Raw genomic sequence first — 20,230 nt, 5'->3', positions numbered from 1 at the left:
ATTTAAACGAATACAGGAACATTAGGTTTCTTCGATAGGAAAATACATTAGGTTTCTCAATAATAAAGCGCGAAAATTCGTAATTGCTTTCACTTCGTGCTTCTTTTTCCTTTTTTTAAATTGATTTCTTTTTCTTCTTTTTTTTTCTTTACTTCTTTTTTTGTTTTTTTTGTTTATTTTATCCTCGAAGAAGTCGTTCTCGTTCATTTTCACGCAGGGTCGAACCAAGAGGGCTCGATTACGTTACATTTAACTGGTGGCAATGGTATAGGTGTAGTGGTTGGAAGAGACGTGGGTAAAAATTCTCCAGGCCAGAGATGAATCGCATCCATGCATAATAATCCAATCAAAATACCGTGCAATAGTGGCGCAAAAATAGTCAAAAGTTTTCCCCTTGTGCGTACTTTTTGAGGCCATATAAATATCAATCGAGAATCGCCTATCAAAGAACGAAAGAAAAGAAAAGAAAAGAAAAGAAAAGAGAAGAGAAGAGAAGGAAGGAAGAAAGAGAGAAAAAAAAAGAAGAAATTAATCGGTACAATTAATACAATCGTTTGTTCGAGTCACTAGTGTTTGTAAAAAAAAAAAAAAAAATTAATCTTCCCTTGTCCCGCTTGAGACTCGAAATAAATTAAAAAAAAAAGAAAAAGAAGAAAGAAAAAAGAGAGAAAAAAATTAATCTTCAAATTTCAGCCCTTTCATCTTAATGTTACATTTAAAGCTTATATTTGAAACGTAAATATTCTTTTAATGACAAAAATAGAAATGATAAATAAAATATAAAAATAGGATGACAAAACAAAATGACAAAAGATAATATAATGAGACATTATGATGTATAAAATATTACCTCATTATGTTAGTTCTAGTTTCAACGTATATATTTCGGTAGATGTTTCGATATATATGGGGAAAAAAAAAAACACACCTGTATTCCGTCGTACGATCGAAGAAGCAACATGATGAGGATTGACGCCAGCCGGAGCACTAAAAATTCCATTTCCAATGGAAGGCTTTTTTTTCCGATAACTGAATACCCGACCACCACCTGATCGTTGAAGTACATGTCCTTCGAAATCTCTACTCTTATCATAGATCGATCTTATTGATTGCGATTGTGTACTTAAAATGCTATCCTGTATCGTGCTTGTTACGGTAGTTAATGAGGTCTTATCATCTTCTCCGTTACTTTGACGTACCAAATCGATCCATTTATCGTCCCGACTTGAATATTTTATAATAATAATAATAATTATTAATTTATTATAATAATTACATTATAATAATTTATAATTATATTTAATAATATTCGTTAGAGTTAATAATAATCTAATATTTAATAATAATAATAAGAATAATAAGAAGAAGAATGTAAGTAATAATATAAAAAGATATTTATATTATATATTTAAACTGTTATTAATTATATTATATATTTTTTAAATATATAATATATAAGCATCATGTAAATGTATTTGTATTATATTATATATATATATTTTTGTAAATATAAATATTTATTCTATTACTTCTAACAAAGCAAATACTCAGCTGGCCTTTGATACACAATCATATCTGTATGCATATATACGTATATAAAAAAATAAAAAAATAAAAAATGAATAAAAAGAAGGAATCAATGCTTAATAAAAAAAAAAAGGGTTACAAAAGTATTTATTTTACTTTAAATCCGGAGAAGAAGGGACAACATTTTTCCAATCTTGAGTATGCTCCAGATTTTTCGTCGTTTCTCCTCTATGTTCGCCGACTTTAATTTTTTTCTTTAATTTCTCTTAATTATATAAATTATTTATGTGTATATATATATATATATATATCATCTAGCAAGAAACGCAATAATGTCTCTCGACATTGCGACTATTATGATATTGACGCGCTGTCATGTTTATTGTCAATCGAGAATGACAACCGCTCGATTTCGTTCTTCTCTTTCATTGAATCAAATGACCCGCATTTTATTAACTTTTTAATCATCCTCGACTTATCTACCGTCGGTAATGTCGTTTAAAAACATCTCCCGTACCGTATTTATATGACTTGAATCTAACGCCAAATAATCAACGGCATACATATATGACATACACACACACACACATATGTACATATGTATATATGTGTACAATACGACAAATCTTTCATCCGTCATGTCAACTACAAACGTTGTTATTGACTCGACAAAATTTATGGCTTTCTAATAAAATCAACAATCAAATTTTCCATCGAATCTTTCGAATTGATCAAACCATTATGGCGACATTACATAAAACTGGTAAGTGATATCATATATTAAAAAAGAAAAAAAATAAAATAAAATATATGAAACGTATAAACGTTTTTCTCGTCATAAAGTGACACAATGAAATTTTTACAGACCGAAATGGATCTATTACGGAATCGTTCCAATGCAAATGTAAGTTTCATATCGTTCTTTAAAAAAGAAAAAAAAAAAGAAATAAAGAAAAAGAAAATAATAGGAAACGCAAGTTCTAGTAGAGATAACTAACGAATTTTTGTGTTTTATTAGGAGATCTTATTTTACGTATTTACGATAAATTCATTCAAACGATCTCTTCTGCAACAGATTTTTATGCGATTGATCAATTCATGTTTAACACAGTCGCAACGTATATACATATACGTGCACGCACACACACACATATATATATATATATGTACTTACGTATATCATTAGAAATAGCTATAATTTTATACGACGTATATTAGATTTGATATTTTCAATCGATTACTTCCAATGATAAAAGTCACACAGAAAAATTGTTCGTATAACATCGTTAATAATATAAAAGCTTTATTATTTTGTATCCGTTTTTAATTTTTAAAAAACACTACTCTTATCCAATCCAAATAAAAAATTGTATCTTGTTGCTTCTTTAAACCGACGGGAATGTTTAAGCTAACTCTGAACTTGCAAAAATATTAGTTATAAAACTACAAGATTTTTAAGAAAGATCAAGAAAAAGATAGAGAGAAAGAGAAAAGGAGGGTATCGATGTGAAGTACGAAGTAAGAGAAAGAGAGAGAACGATATACGAATGACGTGAATACGAAGCGAGAGAGAGAAAGAGAGCGAATGAGTGAAGTTGGTCATACCTAGATGGCGCGATAGTAACGTGCTTTCTACGCATTTGAAACCTACGCAGGTTAGAAAAATATTTTATTTCGTAAATTCGATCGTAAATTTTCGATTTTACGATTCCTGGATGAGGTATCTTGTTAAAGCAATTTTTGTTATTTCTCAAACGATCAACGATCTAATCCGATCAGTGGAAAAATGTTTCTTTTACATTTCGTATAATGAAGTGTCGAATACAATTTGAAAATATACGAATACTTGTTTACGATATGTAAACCGAACATTTGCCAAATCTATTTAATTCAACGAAAGAAAAGTGAAAAGAATTGATAAAAAAGAAGTTATATATCTTGTAAATTGTTTATTAATCACAAAGGTCATAAAAATATTTGATCATTTAACACCTAATTACTTGAGAAATTTAGTTTAAATACTTTGACATTAAAATTTTTTAAATGGAGTTATAATAGTTTTAACCTTCGAATGACTCATAATTACTTATTTCATCACGTCAATTATTTTGTTCGTGTTTCTTGTTCTATGTTTCTTATAATGTGTTGTGTGTTCTGTGAATTGTGTTTCGCGTTTTATGTATGATTTAGGTATTTAATCACATTAGTTTAAGGGATACTCCTAGAATCGCACTACAGAATTAAAAAAATTATCGATGGAGTATTTGAAACAGCATTACCGACAGAAGGGAAACAAATTACCGACGGATAAAATGATTGAATTCTATCAAATGTAATTTTTACCGACATAGACGAATTCGAAATGATTTTATCTATTAATGATAAAAGATATTACTAATGATGAAATATGTATATGTATATATATTAATTTCTGCATAGCAGATAGTGACGTGTACTCGTCCTATAAAATAATCAATGCAATAATTTCAACATATATATATATATATATATATATATATATATATATATATTATAGTATAGTACAATCGATTTATTTAAATAAAATTCTCAAAAATTTCCAACATCTTCATTAAGACCACCATTGTTTAATTCGTCATTGATTATTATTAACGCATTAATATATATATATATTATTTCAGGTACTAAGTCCGAAACGAAAATGGATAGACAATCGAAACCGTATCTCGAAAAAATCGCTGCAAGTATAGAAGAACGTCATTGCGATTTAACGGGACGTCACAGATATCTCCGAGAAAAAATCACGACGATGGAGAGATCAATACCGGCCCTTATGGCGTACAACATGTGGAAATCTGGGAAGACCTGCGACGATGCTCCATTTTGCAAAATTCGCGAAATCATGAAGAAGCTGTCGCCCGATTTAGACCCTACCGAAAAGCTACTTCGTAATTTGAAGAGCACTGTCAAGGATCTCAATACGGAGACGACGGAGTTGCACGTACGACCCGATTGAAATTCAACATACGACGACTAACGGGGTAATAAAATCTCGTCAGTATGCCAAGCCAAAAAACAAACAAACAAAAAAGAAAAGAAAAGAAAAGAATAATTACGACGACTTAATTACGGACTAATAATAAGTCTCGTCGGTATGCAGAAAAAGAAAAAAGAGAGAAAAGAAAAGAAAAAAAAATCACGTTGTTCCCGCTGATTATTCAAAGTTTTTTAACATTTTCTCGTTTTCATTGTCTTCTTGATCGATCGATCGATTGTTTGATTTAATTTGATTTGATTTGATTTAATTTGATTTGATTTGATTTGATTTGATTTGATTTGATTTGAGTTGAGTTGATTTGATTTGATTTGATTTGATTTGATTTGATCTGATCTGATCGATCGCTAATAAACGAAGCTATATGAATCGAAGAACAAACGCTTTTAGGATCATCGTAATTGCTAACATATATTTTCTTTTTTTTTTTTCTTTCTTTTTTTTCCCCTATTAGGATAAAATTATCGATGCCGATGTTAAATTGGAAGAAGCGGATATAGAGTTGGAATCCCTCGAATTGGCGAATAAGGAAATGAACGATCAAGCTGACAAAATTGAAAAAGAAATTCGTAATTATGAAGGTGCGAGTTTACATTCGATTCATTCAGACGATGTCGTTTGTTTGACCAAGATACATCAACTAGCTAAGGACGAATTAGAATTGAAAAATTGCATAACGCAATTGGAAGAAAAAGAAATCCTGTACGTGGAACAATTGGATCGTTTGCTTGCTTCCAGAGAATTTCAAACTATTTCCGGTAATAACAAAATGCTTAAACGCATTCAAGATCTGGAAAATAATGAGAAGAAGATGTATTGCGCGTTACAATTTTATAAGAACAATGTACAACAATTAAAGAAGGAACTCGTGCGAAAAAAGAGCGATGTTAGTATCTTTTATATATATATATATATTTTTTTTATTATGTAGATTTTGCAAATTTAAATTCGAACCTTTGCAAATCAAATTCAACCATCTTCTTTCTTTTTCTTTTTTCGCAAAGCAATTTTTAAAAAAATTTTTTTTTCCTGTCTTAACAGTAAAAAGTATAGTCGAATGTAAATCTGTTAAAAAATTCAAAAATTTTATGATACGAAGATATAATACATAACGTACTTCGTTTAATAATAATAATTAAAAACTCATCATAATTTAAAAAGTCATTACATAGATACGTAATTAAGTATATAAAAAATCAGGAAAAGAAAAACAGAGAAAAAATTCATCTACATATTTTTGTCAATCTTTCTTCTGTATGATAAATTTGATTTTTTATATCATTTTACAAAGGTTTACCATAAGGTATGATCGATATATAATATAATACTACAACGAATTAAAATCAACTTTTTTTTTTTAATAATTATATTTATAGTATTGCAACACATTTTCAGAATCTAACAAATTCTAATTTATTATTTATTACTCTAAGTTAAACTTATTATCCTAAGTTAATGTATGAAAAAATAAATATATCGTTTATATATTTATCGTTAATATATTTTGCATATTTTACGTGTAATAAAAAGAAGTAATTGTACATGTTATTAAGGAGTTTTATCACTTAATTTATGAATAACTTCAAAAATGTTCTACACTGAACTATCAGTAATGAATAGAAAAAACAATCGATAACGTTGAAAGGTTGAATTCTATTTGCACAATTTTATTTGCAAAATAAATCTATATTTTTTTATTTTTTCATTCATTCGATTTCTAGATTTCAAAATGCTTTACCTTTTTCAATTCGTTGATATTAAAAATTTACTTATATATAAATAAAAAAGAAATTATTATTTATAGAATAATATAGATACGACAAAGGGTGTTACAAATCCAAAACAAGTACGAGATAAAGCACAGAAGATTGAAGAAAAGGAAATAGATCCTTCAAAGACATCGAAAAATCGAAACGAGATTTCGAATGAAGAAACTGATCAACTGAAAAAAGTAAAGAGGCCAGTTTTAGTAAATGAAAAGAATCATGTACTATAATAAAATATTTAAATCCTTTTAGTAAATCTATATGTTATATTTCAATTTCAAATCGTAGGAATCAAAATTATGTATTTGTTTGAAAAAGTTCAATCACAAAATCGGTCCGACGAGTCTAAAATTGACAAAGTCTTCAACGAAAATGTGTCCTAACGTACGTTCATTAAAATCTAATTATGCTCGGAAAAATCCTTGCTCGGTTAATCTTCCTTGTGACCTTCCTCCCTGTGCTGTATTATCAAGTACGTTTCTATTTCCTAGTTTATATATAAATATATAAGAAAAAATATATATATATATATATATATAAACCAATCACGTTCCTATATAACATCACTCTCAGAACATTTATACACATTTACACATTTATACATTTTTAGATTGTCCAAGGGCACCTTGCGATTTCGATATCGCATCTAACAACTCTTATTCATCGTCGTGCAATAAATGCCGTTTATCTCAGAATAAAAACGAATGTAGATGCAATTGTAAAGGAAAGTGCGCCTATGGATTATCTAGTGTACCCTGCAGATGTGGAGCTGGACCATCGTGTCCATTGGACAAAGGATATCAACCAGTAGCTGAATCATTATTACACGTTTCCGCGAACAATAGCGACAGTGACGAAGAATATTGCGAATGTTGTTCTTGCGGTTGTGAAGATAGCGATAATTCCACCTGCTGTTGCAATTGAATATCAATCAACTACTATTTTATAACGTAGTAACATTACAAAAATCTTTTTCTTTTCCTTGTTTCTCTTTTTTTTTTTTTCATCCAACGATCCAACTCAAATTACATTAATATCATAAACGAGAGTTTCCTTATTTAACGAAAATTTATTTTCTATGAATATCGAAATACATGCGTAGAAAAATACGAACGTATGCATGAATGTATTTAACAAAGAACATATGTACGACACACATATCTTATAAGGTTTTTCGTAATATTTTTATGCACGACTAAATCTAATTTCATTTATCATGTGTATTACTTAGAAAGGAATGGCAAACGGAAAATAAGGACTGCCCTCAGATCTGAAAATCAGAAATAAAATATCATAAATTTAATATGTAAGAAAATATCATGTGCAAATATCTATAAAAATAATCATCTTACCCTGTCATTGGACAGATTCTTCCATTACAGTCAAAAGAATCGATGTACGCGATATCGTCAGGCTTAAGTTGAAAATCGAAAATATTACTATTTTCGGCAATACGTGATTTGGTAACGGATTTTGGAATTACCACATGTCCACGATCCAACTAAAATATATTATGTGATGTACTCATTTTATTATAATATTAAATTTCTTTTTCTTGTTATTTTAGCAAAGACTACACATGATAACATACTTGATAACGCAAAAGAATCTGCGCTGGTGTCTTATTATATTTCTTTCCAAGTTCCAATAACTTCACATCCTCCAATAATTTTGGATCATCTGGTTTAGCCCATGGTCTATCTGGTGAACCCAAAGGACTATAAGCGGTAATAACAATTTCTTTTTCTTTACAGAATGCAGACAATTTTTTTTGAGTTAGATATGGATGACATTCGACCTGAACAAAATATTTTCATTATTAATAATCAAACGATTAAGAATTTTATAATCGATTCGTCAAAAAGAAACATACTTGATTCGTTACCGGCTTAACGGTACAGTTTTTAAGTAATCTGGTAATCTGCTCGGAGTTAAAGTTACTAACGCCAATGTTCTTCGTTAATCCTTTATTTAATACACCTTCCATAGCCTTCCATGTATCAATGTAATCAGCATTGCTAAATTCGGGAGAACCATCAGAATTTTTTGGAAATAAGTCCTCACCCTCTTTGTAAGCAATAGGCCAATGAATTAAATAAAGATCTAAATATTCAAGACCAAGATCGCTCAATGTCTTTTTGAGTGCAGGTTCAACTAAATCAGGTTTGTGGAAAGTATTCCAAAGTTTACTAGTAACGAATAAATCTTTTCTAGTAACAACTCCTTCTGTAATTTTCGTTTTTATTGCTTCCCCGACTTCTTTTTCATTACCATAAACATGAGCACAATCAATGTGCCGATAACCAATATCTATGGCGTCCTTGACAGCTTGAGTGACTTCTCCAGGTTTTGACTAAACAATATATATATATATATAAAATAATAATAATAATAATAAAGTATATATACCAACATAGTATTAAAGAAATGAAAAACTAAAAATTTTTAATTAAAGAAAGAAAGAGATAGAGAGATAGAGAGATAGAGAGAGAGAGAGAGAGAGAGAGAGAGAGAGAGAGAGAGAGAGAGAGAGAGAGAGAGAGAGAGAGAGAGGGAGGGAAAGAGAGAGAAAAAAAGAAAATTTGAAAACTCATTCTCATTTTTTCACATAAATTATTTTTTGTTTGAAAATCAGAATTAAACTAGGAAAATAGGAACTCTTTGATTTTACTCGTATCTTAAAACAACAAATTTTGCTAAATGGAAAATGTAAATCGAGTAATATCTCAAATCGTTAAACGATATTGTTCATACGTATAATGATAATTCATCAAAGAAACATTCAAATATAACGGCAATAATACCGCGAATTAATAGTCTTTTAATTATACGTAGTACGTAGTAATATACAAATGACCTTGCGTCGATCGTATTCTAAGGTAATTTTATTTATGGGATATATTCATAGGAAAAAAAAAGTGCGTATCTACATAATAATATACGTCCAATTGTATCTACGATATTGTCTAGCTGTAATTTCAATTGTTTCAAAAAAGAAAAAAGAAACTACTCAACGAACGTCATAAGGATCACATAATACGATACATAATATTATTGATGAAACAAAAGAGAAACGATTCTTTTTTTTTTTGTTTTTACATACCTTCCATGTACCCAATCCAAATTGAGGAACAGTGTTGCCGTTGTAAAACTTAACGTTCGGTACGTTTAAAACCATTTTTTCTTCTTTTCTTTAATAGAAAATAGAAGAACGATTCTTTCTTACGAATTATATATATATATATATATGTATGTATGTGTTCGATTATATATATATATATGTATGTATGTATGTATGAGATTCGATTAGATTTTAATTACAAAGAAAATAGAGAAAAGAAATAAATTACGTTAACGAAGAAAGAAGATGTTTGTTCGTGCGACCGTATCAACGACACAAATACGTCTCGTCAAAATCTGTCTCGTATTTATAAACGATCCGATTTACTTCTTCCCCCACGCCATTTCTCTCTCCATCTTAACCACCCATCGGCTCTCGCCCCTCCTCGCGTCAATTTCGCGAATCATACACAACGTTTACTTTCGCATAGTTTAAGATATTACATTTTCTCGTTGGAAATATATACATGCGTATATAAAATGAAATATGCGTGTATAATTGGTAGGTAAATATGTACTTATGACGTATGTACGAATAATGTGTGTGTGTGTGTGTGTGTGTGTGTGTAATTTTCTTCTTCTAATTTTATACTAATCGGCAATAAATTAGAATGACATAGATCAATGATCCTTATTATGAATAGAAGATAGTATTAAAATATTTTATTCTGATATATATCTAATGATGAAAAATATTCTTCATATTAAGTCACGTATGTATACAACACGACACATATATGTATATATATATATATATATATATATATATTGAATATAAATATAATATGTAATATAAATTCTATATATATATATTTAAATTTGAAAATTAACGAATCTATTAAAATCTTCGCGATTGGACGACATCGAAATAACTAGAAGAACGAATTACCAATCAAATCGATGGGATCGACAGGATATGCTACTTCTTTTGTTTTGTTTTATACGCAGTAAACGATTTCTAATGTAAAGGACGTTCGATTACACGTATATACACACACACACATACACATATATACATAGTATAAATATATACATTATAAATTACTTGTGGAAATTAAAGATTTAAGGATGCATGTTCTTTTATTTATATGCTCACTTTGTAAATACTTATGTAACAATCACTTTTAGTTTGTATGTACGTCATACGTATATTGCATATATACCTATAAAGATTTTTTTTCTTTGTTATATCGTGTATATATATATATATATATAAAAGCTGACGAATTCTTTGAACGAGATCAGAAGCACTGTGGAAAATTACAGAACGGATGCCAGTAGTGGTAATAGCTAATAGTGATTAGATGTCCAATGCCGGTACGAGTGGCAAATCGTCAAAAGGATCGGCCCTACTCTTCTTTCTTTCTTTCTTTTTTTTTCTTTCTTTATCTTTATCTTCCTTTCTTTATCTGTTTCTATTGTTAATATAATATAGTATTATCAGATAAAACTCAGAGCTTTTTTTATATGTTATATTAATTAACGTGGATTTAAACGATATCATAAGGTATATCATTGTTATTTATAATTTTTATTCTTTTTTATGAATATATTCTCGTAGATTATATACGAGTATATAATAATATTTTACTTTTTTTTATTCTTTTTTTTATTTTTTTCGTACGTTATATTTTTTATGTTTATTAAATATTCATCAGTAATATACATACATATGTATGTATATATGTATGTATGTATGTATGTATGTATGTATGTAAAAGATAAACGAATCATCTGTTTAAAAATTTTATTTGATTTTATATAATCTCTTAAGTCGACCTTGAGAATTACTTTACATTGTAATAACTTGATATATCGAGATAGTGAACCGTTCGTTCTAACTTTTTGATTTTCTTCATTTTTCTTTTATTTATTTATTTTTCCTTTTTTTAATATATATATATATATATATATATAATATATACACAGAGTTTTCATCGATATTTTCCCATTGACGTGCGTAAATGTTTTCTCTTTTTATCTTTTGCAAATTCTGATTAAAAATGAAATGATTGTGAATAGGTTAAGGTCGTGATCGTCCGTCTTTATCTATTAACCTAATGTTTTAATGATGAATCGATCCTTTATATTATTATATACCGTCGTTTTCATTTCTGTTAACTCTAAAGTTGATATTTCGAGTAAATGTGTATATATCTTATGAAAAAGATAAAGACAAATCGTTTTAAGCCAATTATTAAATATACAATTATGAAATGACATTCATGATGATTATTTGATAAGGAACACTCATGATAGTATAAAAAAAATATTGTCGAGTGTAAAAAAAAAATATTTAACATTAATTTGATTTATATAATATTGCACGTACGTATATTGATTAAAAAATATTTGAAAGATTTTTTAGTCCGATACATCTCTCTCTCTCTCTTTTTTGCTCTTTCTCTCACACATACAAACACGTACGCACACACGTAGCATATATAATCTCTATCGACACATGACCGAAAGTAATCTATATATTTGATTCGTTAAAAAATTTTGTTCATCCTTTTTAAAACCGATGATAAAAAAGATAATGAAAGACATCCGAAAGAATAATACAAAAAAAAAAAAGAATTTTTTTGCATTCTTTATAGCGATATAATATAACGATTCAAAATTGTAATTAACTGCTAACAAGTAATATAACTTATGCATTATTCATTATTTTTGCTTTTCCTTTCTATTCTTTTATTTATTTATTTTATTTTTTTTTTATCACTTTTCATTTGCGTTAATAGTAAAAAATTTTAAGTGCGGTTACTATTGATAAAGAATATTACGTTCATTAATATGTATGACTATTTTTCCAGTTTAAAAGGTTTAATTTTTATCAGATATTTTAATAAACGTACTAGTATTTACGAATGGAAAGAGTGGAAAGTACCCATGGCACGATTTTATTACGAATGAATTTCGCTTTATCAAGAACAAAGACGTTGTTCTTATTCATGTTAGTAAGAGGCGACAGAAGAGGGGATGACTAGACAGAAAAGAAGGGGCGATGGATGATAATTTGGCAAGTTGATTGATGAAATCATCCTTGAAAAGGGTTCCCGCATTGTTATCTGACTCTGCGAATCTAATATATATAATTCATTGTTGTTACTATATTCACATGTTATTTAATGTATTAAAATTTTCTTTAATATATTCATAACAATATATTCAAAAATATGTGCATTATATTTTAAAACTAAATAAAAAATTATTTACTCAGTCATATATATATATATATATATATATATATATATATCTGACCTAGTGTTTTAAAACAAAAGATTAAAATGTATTGATACATTCGCACAAATCTATAAAGATATCATATATGTTCACTTTATGAGCTTTAAAATGGAATAGAAAATGGATAATATTGATGACCTTGTACTCTGAAACAAAAAAAATTTAGAAAAATTTATAAATTCATGAAAACGTCAGAGAAGTTTTAGAAATATATACATATATATATAATATCTATTTACTCTGTCAATGGTGCTACTCTTTCGCCGGTACCAATTGATTTTATAGCTGTCATTTCGTCCAGTGTTAGTTCGAAATCAAATATCTCCATATTCTCTTTAATTCTACTTTGCGTTACCGATTTAGCAATTACTGCAGCACCTTGTTGATACTAAAAATGTATTGATTTTTGGACTACATATATTGCAATAAAAATCAATAGCGTTAAGTAAATCATACTTACGACGTATCTAAGTGCAATTTGAGCTGGAGTTTTCTTATATTTTTCTGCCACTTTAATAATTATTGGATTATCCAAAGAATTTTTTATACCTAATCTATTTCCAGGTCTTCCAAGAGGCGAATAAGCGCTTACTACGATATTGTACTTTTTACAAAAGTTTATTAATTTTTCCTGATTGAGATTAACACTAACTTCGACCTAATATAATTATATAAATTATGAAAAATGAATAAAACTTTTATTGTAAATAGTATATTTGACTTACTTGATTATTTACAGGAACAATATTAGAAGACTTCATTAATCGAGCAATTTGCTCAGAATTAAAATTGCTGACACCGATACTACGAGTTAATTTTTTATGAACACATTCTTCCATTCCCCTCCATGTTTCAATATAATCAGTGTCTGATAATAAAAGTTTACCATCTTTGTCTTTGGGTACCAATACGTCACCTTCCTTATAAATAAAAAATATATATATAGGATAATATTCTCTATTTTTAGCAGAACTATAACATTTATAATATATATTTAATTTTTTCATACTTACTTGAAAAGCAAATGGCCAGTGAATTAAATATAAATCTATATAAGTTAAACCAAGATTCTCTAAAGATTTTTTACAAGTTGGAACTACATCCTTTTCCTTGTGACGATTATTCCATAGCTGTAATACGAATAAGATAAAACGAATTAACTTATGAATTGATTAAAGTTACATATATCGTCGAAAACAAAGGAAGAAGATGAAATTTCATTCGATCTTATACGCTGGAGTAGGATAGAATTAATAGAACAAAATATACACTTTTGTAAATTTGCAACTTCCACTTCACTTATTAGTATTAATATCTAACCTTCGTAGTAACAAAAAGATCTTCTCTTTTGACAGTTCCATCTTCGATTTTTGCTTGTATTGCAGTACCAATTTCATGTTCATTTTCGTAAAAGAAAGCTGTATCAATGTGACGATATCCAAGATCAATAGCATCCATAACAGCTTTTTCTACTTCTCCTGGTTGAGACTATTTATAAATAAAAATATTTATTACACAATAATTATTTTAGTTATTACAAAATATATTGTCTCTTACAAATCTTTCCAAATAGAAAGTTTTATAATAACGAAGATAGCGTTTTAACGTTTCAAATATCCCGCGCAAAATGTTAAAGAAAATTAACCTAATTTGACATGACAATATCTTACCAAATATGTTCCTAAAGCAAACATAGGCATTTTATAACCATTTGCAAGTGTTACGGAAGGAATTTCAGCCATTTTTATTAATTCTAACGATTATTTAAAATCAAAATTATCAAGTATTATAAGTATTTCAATCGTTAATAACAACGAACGTTCGAACGAACTTCAAATTACTAGGAGTTACTTTTAGCAGTGTATAGTTTCGAAGCTACTTTTAATCTGTATTACCTATCATTCGTTTCTCTTATTTATTGAGAAGGGATATTATATAACAATTCGTAGATATAAGATAGGAATACGATGAAATATCGATAACTGTATTATTGCGCAGTTTAAAATATAAAAAAAATAATCGCCGTACCCATATCAAATTTTTTTCTCTTTTATTTTTTATTCTTTTATAGCGAATTTGTTAAACAATCGAGATATAGATAAGATTTACTAAAGACATATGGATATAAAATACATATCAGTTTTAAAAGAAATAGACTTAAAAATATAGTTGATAATAATATATCAAGATATATTTAACAGATAGTAATAATATCATTTATTGATTATAATTGTATAAGTCATGTAATCATATTTAAAACTCTATTTTAAATGGATAATCCTTGTGTCCTTCGAATCTAAAAAGATATATTTTGTAAAGTAATTACTCGAACAATAATGCTTTCTTTTTTCGAAATGATGTTCTATTTTCATAATAATTAACTTACTCTTTAGCTGGACAAACTCTTATACCGCAATCAAATGTATCTATAAGTGCTATTTCCTCAGGAGTAAGCTTAAAATCAAAAATGTTTATATTCTCTTCGATGCGTGCCTTTGACGATGATTTAGGTATCGGGATGGTACCTATATCAATCTAAAAAATTATATTCAAATTAATAAAGATTTCAATAATTAATTTTCTTTTACAAATGAATCCCAAATTACCAAGTATCTAAGTATAACTTGTGCAGGCGATTTTTTATATTTTTTTGCAATCTCTTTAGTTTGATCAATTTTAACTTGTGGATCGTCAGATTTTGCCCAAGGACGTAAAGGAGAACCTAACGGACTATAAGCAGTAATAGCGATATTACGTTTTGCACAAAATTCTCTTAGCTTTTTTTGATTCAAATTGATATGACATTCAACTTGATTCATTACTGGTTTTATAGTTGCAATGGATAATATACGATCAATTTGCACAGAATTGAAGTTACTAAGACCAATGCTTTTGGTTAATCCCAATTTGACACATTCCTCCATGCCTTTCCAAGTATCAGTATAATCTTCATATCCGTACAAAGGATTGCCTTTTTCATCAACTGGCCAAAGTCCTTTTGCATCATCCTAAATTATAAAAAATGAAATGGAATATATTCAATTATAATCAATAATATGATTTGATCTTAATAGAAATATGAAATGAAATATCTTCCTTACCGCGTAAGCTACCGGCCAATGTATAAGATATAAATCTATATAGTCAAAACCAAAATTTTTTATAGACTCTTTACACATAGGTACTACTTTTTCTTTTTTATGTGCCGTGTTCCATAGCTAAAATGCAATAAAAATTGACACTATATATCAGATTTTAAAGATATACATATATATATATAAAATAAATAAATATAAAAATATACCTTTGTGGTAATATAAAGATCTTCTCTTTTTACAACACCTTCTGCAATTTTTTCTCTTAATGCTTTGCCTATCTCACGTTCATTTCCATATATATAGGCACAATCAAAATGTCGATATCCAGCATCGACTGCATCTTTAATAGCTCTTTCAACCACAGATGGATCATCCTGTTATATAAAAAATAAAAAAATTTTGATGACATGTTGTAAAAAGAATTTAATTTTTAAATTAAAAATATATTGATAATGCATTACAAGTCAGAAAAAGATATATTTTTAATATTGTAAAAGTACTTACACCACCTTGCCAAGTACCAAGACCTAGTACAGGGATTTTTGTACCATTGTTCAATGTCAATGTCGACGCTGCCATGCTTGATAATTACGTGTCGCTATAGTTATCGATTAATTAATAATTATCATTTAAATAAGTATTTCTTTTTCCTTAATATAGTATTTACATAATAAGCATTTTTTAAATAATATATCAGTTAAATATCATATATATATGTGTGTGTGTATGCGTACATAATATATATATATGTATGATGTATGTGTATATATATATATATATACATATATATATATAGATTATATATAGATTCTACGCAACAAGTGTTACTTTGCGAGTCATCTAATGTTGTAGTATGTAACATTTGTTATAGAAATATTATTAAAATTTCAATACATAATTTATATTTTGTATCAAATCTAATTTACTTATTATTATCACTTTTATGATATTTCAATTAATGAAGTTTTTATTAATGAAATTTTTATTAAATATTATTCGTAGAAATATTTAATTTTTACTTTACCTGATTTATACGTACGGATTAACTCTCCTTTACGTAATGACTTCGTGCAGTATACTACAAAAGAACTGAAAACAACACTCGGCAAAATGAAAGAACTGATATAGTGACACATACATATATATACATGTACGTATAGTACATGTAGTAATGTAGTCTCATTTAACTTATCAAATCGTACGATGGTCAAAAGTTAAAGCGAACTAAATGAATTTATTTGTGATATACGCATTTTAAACTATTAATCTTTGTTAATCTTAAACTGTTCGTTTTAAGTGGAACAATTATTTTCTATAATTAAAATTTAAAACTAAGGCATGAAATTCTTTTAGTTATAAATATATATTTACAATCAACGATAATATTCTGATTATCGTATAATTTTTTTTATAAAACATTTGTACATTTTTCATTAACGTAATAAAAATAATTTACACGTATATTTTTTATATATCCTGATTGCTCGACGACAAATCTGTATTTGTCCTTTCATTATCATCTTTATTTTCCATTCGTTGATCCTTCAACATTTTGTTTTTCTGTTTAAATTTTCCTTGATTCTTTATTTTTTTTGACTCTATCATTGTAACATCTATCATCGTTTTAGCACGTGTACCAGGACCCCAATTTTCAGCTGGATTTTCTGGAAACCTTGACAAGCCACTTTGTCGAGAAATTGGATTAGCTTTTGGATGTACAGTAAAAGAAATGTTTATTGTCGATGGAGTATCTAATATAACTAGTGCTGGATTATCCGCATTAAATTTTTCCCTTTTAACTGGATGATGTTTCTCCCATGCACGTACAATATCCCATATGACATCATTTGGGGCATCAGTTTTGATAGAGAATTTATTTGCATGAGAATATGATACATTATATCCTGCATTCAATAATGCAGATCTAATTAGTACCATGGGTGGTGTACTACATTTGATGATAGACATTAAACGATCCGATGTATAGTACAAAGGTGAATCTATTTCTTCGTGTATCATAGTCAAAACTCCTTTTATTCGTTGTTTCGTTTCTAATTTCAAGTTATCTAAACTAGACAATAATCGAGAAACAAAGTCTTGATCGTGTAAGAGTCCTATCCAAATAGGACCACCAATATAATGTTTGTGTCTGCAATGTTTACAATGTTGATCTACTGTTACATGAGGCTTACAAAATTTATTTGATTTTTTTGTATTTAAAGGTTGAATATTGAAGCTTTCACAACCTGTACACTGATATACCAATCCTGTTTTACTAGCATTGTCTTTACATTTCAATTGGCTTACAAATACTTTCACAAATACTCTTATATAGAAGTCAACACTGATAGATAATAAGGGTACTATATAGCGTCCATAACGTCCTGCATGAGACGCGATATGTTGTAACAAAATTCTTAATGCCATCTCATGACAGGCTTTCGTTTTAAGAGCTATAGCACCATATTTAACATAACATGTTTCTGGAGAGTTACCAGCTAACACTGCCATATCTGTAGCTGTAACTAAAAGTATACCCCCGTTTGTTACACATTGTACTGCCGCATCTAAAAAGATTGAAGGACAACCATAAGGGTCTAAATCAACAGCATGGAAACCTTTTCTTCTGTTTTGATACATGATCATTGTAGCATCCTCGTGACTTGGTTTTACTAAATGCCCTACTCCATTATGTTGAATATTTAGTTTAATAGCTTTTACAGCTTCAGCTGAAATATCATTAGCTATTATTTCTTTTATACCTTCTATTTCTTTGGCATATCTGATGCTACGTAAACCAGTCGCAGACAAAGCTTCTAATATGGTAATACCATCGCTCTTAGAACATGATTCACCATTTAATTTGTTTACTACAGTATGTTTCGAAATATTATTTTGTTCGCTTACATTTGTTTGATCCTTTGCAAAGAGCGACAATACAGCTATACTCAAATCTCTATTGAATTCTTGTACCGGATTATAAAACACATTTTTATGAGTTACCAATATCTCAGCTTCTCCTTCTTTTAAATTCTGCACATTTTCTAGTTTAGCTTTCTTGATACATCGATCATCATCCATATTGAATGAAAAGAAAGAAATTAAGACCTAAAAGTATATATTCGAAATAGTATATTATAAAACAATGTACATATATAACAATATATACATATATATATATATATATGCTCATCCCTCGATTCATATGTTTTTTTTATAATATTTCTTGAACTTATTATACATCACTGTGCCAAAAATTCTCAGTTGATTCTATTAACTACATTATTCTAACCTTACTTGATTAATTCATAGTAAACGTATTAACCTTTTTCGTACAATCGATGACATATTTACTTTTCCATATTTTCTAGCAAATATATGAATAAAATGAATTACATATGTTAACAACTCATACCGACTTTTCTCTTAAATATTATTTTCTTTTATTCGTCGAAAATATCTATGCGATTTTCGTTCACGTTAGTAGAGAAAACTAAAATTATCAATGAGGAACGAATACTGTGCGTAAATCGGGGGATGGGTGTAATAACTTCAATGAAAAACATTATAGATCATCTTAAATAAACGATTGTAAACATCGTGCTTACCGTGATTACGTTCCTTATTCAAGGTTATGATTTGCTAGGTTAAGTTGCCACTCTCGATATCAGTCATGAGCTCTCCTGATTGGACGAAAGAAATTTGATGATGCGATATCGAATGAAATGTAATCAAATGTTTGAAATCAACCAATCAGTATTGACGTGTTATAAAAATTTCTTGCTCATTGGATCTTTGCAAATGTCGTAATCAATTACAATTCCATTCAATTCAAATAATTCAAACGTAGCATGTGTAGATATTTATATCAAATAAATGAATTTATTTCAATTAAATATTTTCATTAAATCTTTGCATTTAATAAATCGTTTACATATATAGTGTAAACAATAATGCATTTGGTAGTATTATCTTTTTATTTTTTTCTAGATCCTATTCTATTTTTATACGATTTATTTAAATTTAACACACGATCGATCAAAATTCTAAAAAAAAAAAGAAAAAAAAAATAGAAAAAAACCGCGTTTTTCGTTTTGCTTAATCTTATTTTTTTATTAATTGATGACACATCATCTGATTTTTTCAAATGATAATTTATCAAAAATTTTAAATACTACATTTAAATACTAAATTTTTTTTTAGATTAAATTTATTAGAAATTTACTTAAATCTATTAAAAACTTTTATATACGCGATCTTCCTATGAAACAAAAAAAAAAATAAGCACGTAAGAGCGATAAGATATTGAATCATGCTTTTTGATATGATTTTATTTTATTGTTTTTTTTTATCTGTAATCAATCCTTTACTTTCCATTGATACAATAATGTATACTATATGTATTTTTTTTCTATACGAATTTTTTCTTTCTTATTTTT

General features: G+C 28.0%; 5 protein-coding genes across 8 annotated transcripts; 1 reads left to right on the top strand and 4 right to left on the bottom strand.

Moving 5' to 3' along the window:
* Positions 1-1,902: 1,902 nt before the first annotated feature.
* LOC127071283 (uncharacterized) lies at positions 1,903-6,844 on the top strand. Of its 2 annotated transcripts, XM_051010378.1 has the most exons (6): positions 1,903-2,290; positions 2,393-2,431; positions 4,188-4,507; positions 5,016-5,447; positions 6,366-6,512; positions 6,616-6,844. In XM_051010378.1, exons 1-6 carry the CDS (start codon positions 2,095-2,097, stop codon positions 6,835-6,837), a joined length of 1,356 nt encoding a protein of 451 aa, XP_050866335.1. In that variant the 5' UTR covers positions 1,903-2,094; the 3' UTR covers positions 6,838-6,844. The 2 variants fall into 2 exon arrangements, with proteins under 2 accessions (XP_050866335.1, XP_050866336.1); XM_051010379.1 differs by lacking the exons at positions 1,903-2,290; positions 2,393-2,431 and adding an exon at positions 3,458-3,491.
* Positions 6,845-7,376: 532 nt separating this feature from the next.
* On the bottom strand, positions 7,377-9,782 carry LOC127071285 (aldo-keto reductase family 1 member B1-like). Its single transcript, XM_051010381.1, has 5 exons — positions 9,431-9,782; positions 8,201-8,680; positions 7,919-8,125; positions 7,680-7,828; positions 7,377-7,597 (listed from the first exon to the last, which is right to left on the bottom strand). Exons 1-5 carry the CDS (start codon positions 9,503-9,505, stop codon positions 7,555-7,557), a joined length of 954 nt encoding a protein of 317 aa, XP_050866338.1. The 5' UTR covers positions 9,506-9,782; the 3' UTR covers positions 7,377-7,554.
* Positions 9,783-11,349: 1,567 nt separating this feature from the next.
* LOC127071289 (1,5-anhydro-D-fructose reductase-like) lies at positions 11,350-14,592 on the bottom strand. The gene is made up of 7 exons (XM_051010389.1): positions 14,364-14,592; positions 14,014-14,181; positions 13,707-13,823; positions 13,419-13,613; positions 13,154-13,351; positions 12,933-13,081; positions 11,350-12,839 (listed from the first exon to the last, which is right to left on the bottom strand). The coding sequence occupies exons 1-7, from the start codon at positions 14,433-14,435 to the stop codon at positions 12,797-12,799; spliced, it is 942 nt and encodes a 313-aa protein (XP_050866346.1). The 5' UTR covers positions 14,436-14,592; the 3' UTR covers positions 11,350-12,796.
* A 265-nt stretch (positions 14,593-14,857) lies between these two features.
* LOC127071286 (aldo-keto reductase family 1 member B1-like) lies at positions 14,858-16,969 on the bottom strand. Of its 2 annotated transcripts, none has more exons than XM_051010382.1 (7): positions 16,816-16,969; positions 16,296-16,389; positions 15,998-16,165; positions 15,795-15,911; positions 15,300-15,701; positions 15,080-15,228; positions 14,858-14,989 (listed from the first exon to the last, which is right to left on the bottom strand). In XM_051010382.1, exons 2-7 carry the CDS (start codon positions 16,368-16,370, stop codon positions 14,947-14,949), a joined length of 954 nt encoding a protein of 317 aa, XP_050866339.1. In that variant the 5' UTR covers positions 16,371-16,389; positions 16,816-16,969; the 3' UTR covers positions 14,858-14,946. The 2 variants fall into 2 exon arrangements, with proteins under 2 accessions (XP_050866339.1, XP_050866340.1); XM_051010383.1 differs by having other exon boundaries at positions 16,831-16,889.
* A 166-nt stretch (positions 16,970-17,135) lies between these two features.
* Positions 17,136-19,477, bottom strand: LOC127071275 (probable tRNA (guanine(26)-N(2))-dimethyltransferase). Of its 2 annotated transcripts, none has more exons than XM_051010370.1 (2): positions 19,400-19,477; positions 17,136-18,899 (listed from the first exon to the last, which is right to left on the bottom strand). In XM_051010370.1, the coding sequence occupies exon 2, from the start codon at positions 18,870-18,872 to the stop codon at positions 17,259-17,261; it is 1,614 nt and encodes a 537-aa protein (XP_050866327.1). In that variant the 5' UTR covers positions 18,873-18,899; positions 19,400-19,477; the 3' UTR covers positions 17,136-17,258. The 2 variants fall into 2 exon arrangements, with proteins under 2 accessions (XP_050866327.1, XP_050866326.1); XM_051010369.1 differs by lacking the exon at positions 19,400-19,477 and adding an exon at positions 19,117-19,393.
* Positions 19,478-20,230: the final 753 nt, after the last annotated feature.

This window comes from Vespula vulgaris, chromosome 21 (assembly GCF_905475345.1).
Source record: "Vespula vulgaris chromosome 21, iyVesVulg1.1, whole genome shotgun sequence".
Lineage (NCBI taxonomy): Eukaryota > Metazoa > Arthropoda > Insecta > Hymenoptera > Vespidae > Vespula > Vespula vulgaris.
Note: the sequence above shows the minus strand (reverse complement) of the source record. Positions and strands in the feature narration are given on the sequence as shown.

Excerpts from the sequence above, each read along its gene's own strand:
- LOC127071286 (XM_051010382.1), bottom strand. The coding sequence starts at position 16,370 with ATGGCAGCGTCGACATTGACATTGAACAATGGTACAAAAATCCCTGTA. Across the intron at positions 16,166-16,295 it reads TTGGTACTTGGCAAGGTGGT|GATGATCCATCTGTGGTTGA; the intron begins GTAAGTACTTTT and ends TTTATATAACAG. Across the intron at positions 15,912-15,997 it reads ATCTTTATATTACCACAAAG|CTATGGAACACGGCACATAA; the intron begins GTATATTTTTAT and ends ATTGCATTTTAG.
- LOC127071285 (XM_051010381.1), bottom strand. The coding sequence starts at position 9,505 with ATGGTTTTAAACGTACCGAACGTTAAGTTTTACAACGGCAACACTGTT. Across the intron at positions 8,126-8,200 it reads TTAAGCCGGTAACGAATCAA|GTCGAATGTCATCCATATCT; the intron begins GTATGTTTCTTT and ends TATTTTGTTCAG. Across the intron at positions 7,829-7,918 it reads AGATTCTTTTGCGTTATCAA|TTGGATCGTGGACATGTGGT; the intron begins GTATGTTATCAT and ends AATATATTTTAG.
- LOC127071283 (XM_051010378.1), top strand. The coding sequence starts at position 2,095 with ATGACATACACACACACACACATATGTACATATGTATATATGTGTACA. Across the intron at positions 2,432-4,187 it reads GGAATCGTTCCAATGCAAAT|GTACTAAGTCCGAAACGAAA; the intron begins GTAAGTTTCATA and ends ATATTATTTCAG. Across the intron at positions 4,508-5,015 it reads CGGAGACGACGGAGTTGCAC|GATAAAATTATCGATGCCGA; the intron begins GTACGACCCGAT and ends TTCCCCTATTAG.
- LOC127071275 (XM_051010370.1), bottom strand. The coding sequence starts at position 18,872 with ATGGATGATGATCGATGTATCAAGAAAGCTAAACTAGAAAATGTGCAG.
- LOC127071289 (XM_051010389.1), bottom strand. The coding sequence starts at position 14,435 with ATGGCTGAAATTCCTTCCGTAACACTTGCAAATGGTTATAAAATGCCT. Across the intron at positions 13,824-14,013 it reads ATCTTTTTGTTACTACGAAG|CTATGGAATAATCGTCACAA; the intron begins GTTAGATATTAA and ends TTCGTATTACAG. Across the intron at positions 13,352-13,418 it reads TTGTTCCTGTAAATAATCAA|GTCGAAGTTAGTGTTAATCT; the intron begins GTAAGTCAAATA and ends TAATTATATTAG.